Source organism: Berghia stephanieae, chromosome 14 (genome assembly GCF_034508935.2).
Source record: "Berghia stephanieae isolate SIO BIC M18660-M18661 chromosome 14, UCSD_Bste_1.3, whole genome shotgun sequence".
Taxonomy (NCBI): Eukaryota; Metazoa; Mollusca; class Gastropoda; order Nudibranchia; family Aeolidiidae; genus Berghia; species Berghia stephanieae.
The window spans coordinates 7,479,827-7,484,826 of NC_088373.1; the positions used below are offsets into that span (position 1 = coordinate 7,479,827).

At 34.3% G+C, this 5,000-nt stretch overlaps 1 protein-coding gene across 9 annotated transcripts in view; it reads left to right on the forward strand.

The window, feature by feature from the left end:
* LOC144959630 (aquaporin-3-like) overlaps positions 1-5,000 on the forward strand; it is a gene marked incomplete at its 3' end in the record, with an annotated part of 18,141 nt that overhangs the window by 1,278 nt on the left and 11,863 nt on the right. For 3 of the 9 annotated variants that reach the window (XM_078892275.1, XM_078892276.1, XM_078892273.1), the window contains 1 exon segment: positions 4,197-4,452. Coding sequence is in view for 1 of the 8 variants with exons in the window: in XM_078892271.1 (XP_078748397.1) it covers positions 4,191-4,307 (117 nt within the window). 9 annotated transcript variants of the gene reach the window in all.

Below are 5,000 nucleotides of genomic sequence, written 5' to 3' on the forward strand. Positions count from 1 at the left end.
GCTAGAACTTTTCATATTCCTTGTGATCAGAATGTGTAAAAGTCAAAACGTGATCAAATTTATGTGTTTTTTATTTCCTCTGGATACGTTTTTATGCTCGCGGGAGAAATATTTCATACGGGCGTCCGCCATTGTTCCGATAGTTTAGAGCCAGTTACTAAGTTACCATGCGTCATTAGGAAGGAAGTGACGTTACGACTGTTGAAGAGTATTTCGTTACATCTTCGATGGGCATGATCTGTATTACCTTTCCATGTGCTCGAGGTCATTGGTCACATTGCAAAATGTGCTCAAAGTGACCTACATAGTGAAAAGTATTCACAGCTTTTGAAATATCTAACATCACGATTGGTCATTTTGTTCAGCTTGTCACATGGGTACGTTTACAACTTTCATAAATAGAGCAGCGTGTTTACATTTGTTTAGAAATATCCAATCGCTGGACATCAACAAATCATGTGATTGATGACTCGGTTGGACGAAAACATGGATATGGATCGCTACCATATTGATGTTGTGAGTTTAGCCAGGAGACTCACGACAATCCGCCAGCCGGATCTAACGTACCAACACACAAAACGATGTGTAACATTTTACGTTTATAGATAGTATGCGCTTGGCGAAGAAGCTCATAACATTGCCATCCGGAAGTAAACGGACCGACACACAAAACTGTGTATCCATGAACGTTTATAGACAGGTTAATACAGTTCAGTGAGCATTACTCATAAACGCGGATGGCAAAAAACAATAATAAAGACATGAGTGACGTCATCTTCGAACTATCTATAGATAGTATGCAGATGACGTCACTCAGGCCTTTGTTATTGTTTTTGCCATCCGCGTTTGTGAGTTGTTCTCACTAAACTGTATTAACCAGACTAGAAAAGTTCATGGTTACACAGAGTTTGTGTGTTGGTCCGTTATACTTCCGGATGGCAATGTTGTGAACTCCTTGGCCAAGCGCATTCTATCTATAGTCTGGTTGAAAGAATTTAGTGAAAAATACTCAAAAAATGGCTGACTAAAAACAAAAACAAAGAGCTAAGTGACGTCAATTCCGACCTATCTATTCACTGTGCTGGACACACGTAAGGGAGAGCACTGGTGACAAACGCATTCCCCTAATTGAGCGTTATAAACTTTACCTTAACCTTATTCTCTTATCAAAATAATATGGTATTTTCAACTTTTGAAAAACCAATCTGACTTTATCTCTTTTTGTGGCACAATGTCATTTAAAGAGCAGCGTGGTATATCTGTGTGACATTTGCATCGTAGCCATAAGGTACTGAGTTCGAACCCTCTCGCAATGCATGGTCTTGAGCAAGTCACCTTGTTCTAGCTCACTTTTCGGCGCTGCACTACGGCCGACGCCATTGTCATTCCTTTCTTTCCTTGGAAAAGGCGCTAAAGAAAAAATCATATCTCTTTGGCGATGACAAAATGGAAATTTTATTCACATCAAACTTCCTGAAAAAAAAATATTTTCAAGTTGTTTATAATATGATTTATGTTAGTGACATAACAATTTGTATTGATAACAGAATAAGGAGACTGTATCGATACCTAAAACCAGCAGGCGATGCCCATTCAGGTGTCATTTACGCATAGATGACGTCGTTGTTGATGTTTTGTTGTGGGGATTTATACGGAGTGTTTATTTCTTTTATTTAAATTCGTCTTGAACCGTAAAAAATCTCACTGACTCGATCTAAAAATGGATTTGAACTTCCAATCCTCAACCATGCGTAGAGTGTGATCATTTAAATAACAATGTGTCGTACACGGAAGAAAAAAATCGGTGCAGTATTTTTTTTTTAATGGCCAAAAACTTGCTCTTTAAAAATCAATCGATTGAAATGTTTCTTATCTTATCAAAAACTCTCAAACCTGGGACTTCCGTGATGAGAGTTTTTGACAGGAATAGGTTTAGTTTAATCGATCTGTATTCGAAGGAGGACGAATTTTCTGGCCAAAATTTTAAATACGTGTTTTTATTTATCAATATTTTTTTTTACAGAGTACGAAAGCTTTGTCAAGCAACACATTCTGATAGAAAGGGAGACAACTTATAAAGAAAAAAACAACAAAAACAAAAAGAGTTTGATAACAAAACTGAAAAGAAAAAGACGAAAGATTAATATTTCTAAAGATAACATCGAAAGCATTAACTCTCTCAACCCTAACCCTCCTAGCTTTGTGTTATCCTCGCTCCCGGGTGCCTTTCAAAATTGAATAAAAATATATATCTAGTCAGTTACTCGATCTAAAATAAACAAAAAATGGCATGGACATAGTTAGCTTTCTTCAAATACCAATAGTACGTTAATTCAAAAACAGTAGCTTAAATAATATGACTATCTCAGAAAATATATATTTGTTACGGTGAATGACATAATCAGTCGGATGGTGAAAAGGTTTGAACTGAGATATTGCCAAGTTTAGTTAGAAGGTCAATTTTTATCAAAAATGAGTCCTTGTCATAAATGACTAAATTAACCCTTTTTGTACATCTTCGGGAAATATCAAAGCTTAATTATAATTACACTTCTAAACATTCTTTACAGCTAATCAAGGTGATAAAGTATGAAACTTGAGAAAAGTTGCAGGATACCTTTTCCATACATCTGACCATAAATTCATGAAAAGTCACCCGATTTACTTCAAATAAAGATTAAAATGCTCTGGTGAACATATTCTTTCAGAAAATGCAAAATCCAAAATGTTCACCTTCCGACTGATTACGTCATGCACTCGCACATTTAATGATGGGGTAAAAGTACCCAGGGGCCACCGAGAAAGAAAGTCGGTGTGGGGGTTGAATGAGTTAACTTTTTTTGTCAAGCGTAAATTATCAATGAGATTATTATCGTTCACAGTTGTGAATTTCAAAGTTTAATAATAACCACCACTCGACTGACGCAGATAAACGGGGGAAAAACATTTATTTGAAAATTTGGCCAGAAAACTTGTCCTTCAAATATTATATACCTTTTGAATGACTCTTCTCTTGGTAAAAAAAAAACCCAAAAAAAACCTCTCAAACACGGGGGCTTTAGAAAATACTTCGCGAAGTCCCAGGTTTGAGAGGTTTGTTGTTTTTTTTTTTGCCAAGATAAGGGTCTAAATGAATCAATCGATATAAATTTGGAGGAAGAATTTTCTGACCAAAATTATATTTATGTCTTTCCAGAGTACTGCAGTGAACTGTTTAAATACAATTTCTGAAAGACATTATCATAATGATACACAGAACACACTGCACATATGTGCCCCATCGTCTCAAAACGGTATTATATCGGAACGAACCAAATGCTTAAAAGCCGAATTAAATGTTAAAACTGGTCAAAAATATAAATTGTTGGCATTAGCACCCTAAAATATGGTATTCATTCTCCTCAATAAAACATGCAAACTCAACACAAGTCTGATATTTCTGGCTATAAATTCAATTTTCAACATCTTAACCATCCCGACTTAATACCGTTTTGAGGCGAAGGATCGCATATTCTCAAAGGTTGAATGCGCTTATTCTGTGATTATTACCAACGTTTATTTTTATATCTAAGTGACACATTAATGTATTTGTGGCACAGCACGTGTGTAAGATAAAAGATATAAACAGGATTTTATGAAACAGTGCCTCGTTCTGGGTATGAAATGTTCTTGGCTAGGGACCTATTTTCCTAAAGCGATTTGAGCATATTTAATTTAGTGCACACTGCACTATTGACGCTTTGTGTTAAGTTAAAATACTCACAACATTCACCAGTCGGAAACAACGTCACCAACACACAAAACTATGAGTAAACTTAACCGTATGTAATCTGATTAACTCACTCTATCCTAGAGGTTTTTTTTCTATTTTTCAAAATTGGAAAAAAATTATTTAAAATGAGCATGTACATAGTTAGTTATATTCATCTACCAATTACATGTAAAAACTAAATACATTAGCTTTGATACTACGCCTATAATTTGACTCATAAAAATGTAATAAATAGGCACGGGGTAAAAGTAACCCGGGTAAACTACGGATATAGACGGTGTTAGGGTTGAGTGAGTAAATATAATTTAATGAATACAATAAATTATTTACATAATCATTCTGACTTTAATGTCTGATTGATGTGCTTGGTGGCAAATAATAATACTGGCTGACATAGTTCCATTACGTTGAATGCTCCATGCAGGGTTGTTTCCCGTGTCCTGTGTTGTTTACAAAAGTTGTTGTGTTAATCAAACCAATTCAAGTCTCAAGGATCCAAAATTGTTCATTTATTAACGATTACGTGATTGAAAACGTTGGTAGAATTAATTGTGAAGACGATTGTATTATTATGAATAATGTGTAACGTTTATATCGCATGCTGTCGTAACGTTCGTGGTGTTGACTTAACAGTTATTCTGAGGAATATCAAACATTCCGTTTACACAAATGATGAAACTGTAAGTTTTAGATTTCGTACATCCCTTCACATTATATAGTCTTAGTCATAATTATGATGATGATGATGATGATGATGATGATGATGATGATGATGATGATGATGATGATGATGATGGTGATGTCGACGATAATGATGATATGTGTCCCTTCGCCTCAAAACGATATTGAGTCGGGATGGTTAATATGTTGAAAGTTTTATTGAAGAGAATGGATACCATATTTTAGGGTGCTGATGCCAACAAGTTATAATTCTGACCAGTTAAACATTTAATTCGGCTTTTAAGCATCTGGTTCGTTCCGACATAATACCGTTTTGAGACGATGGGACACATATAATAATCATGATAATACTGATGATAATAATAGTAATAGTAATAATAATGATAATAATAATAATAATAATAATAGTAATAATAATAATAATAATAATAAATAATAATATAATAATAATAATAATAAATAATAATAATAATAATAATAATAATAATAAACGATGATGATGATGATGATGATGATGATGATGATGATGATGATGATGAGGTGATGA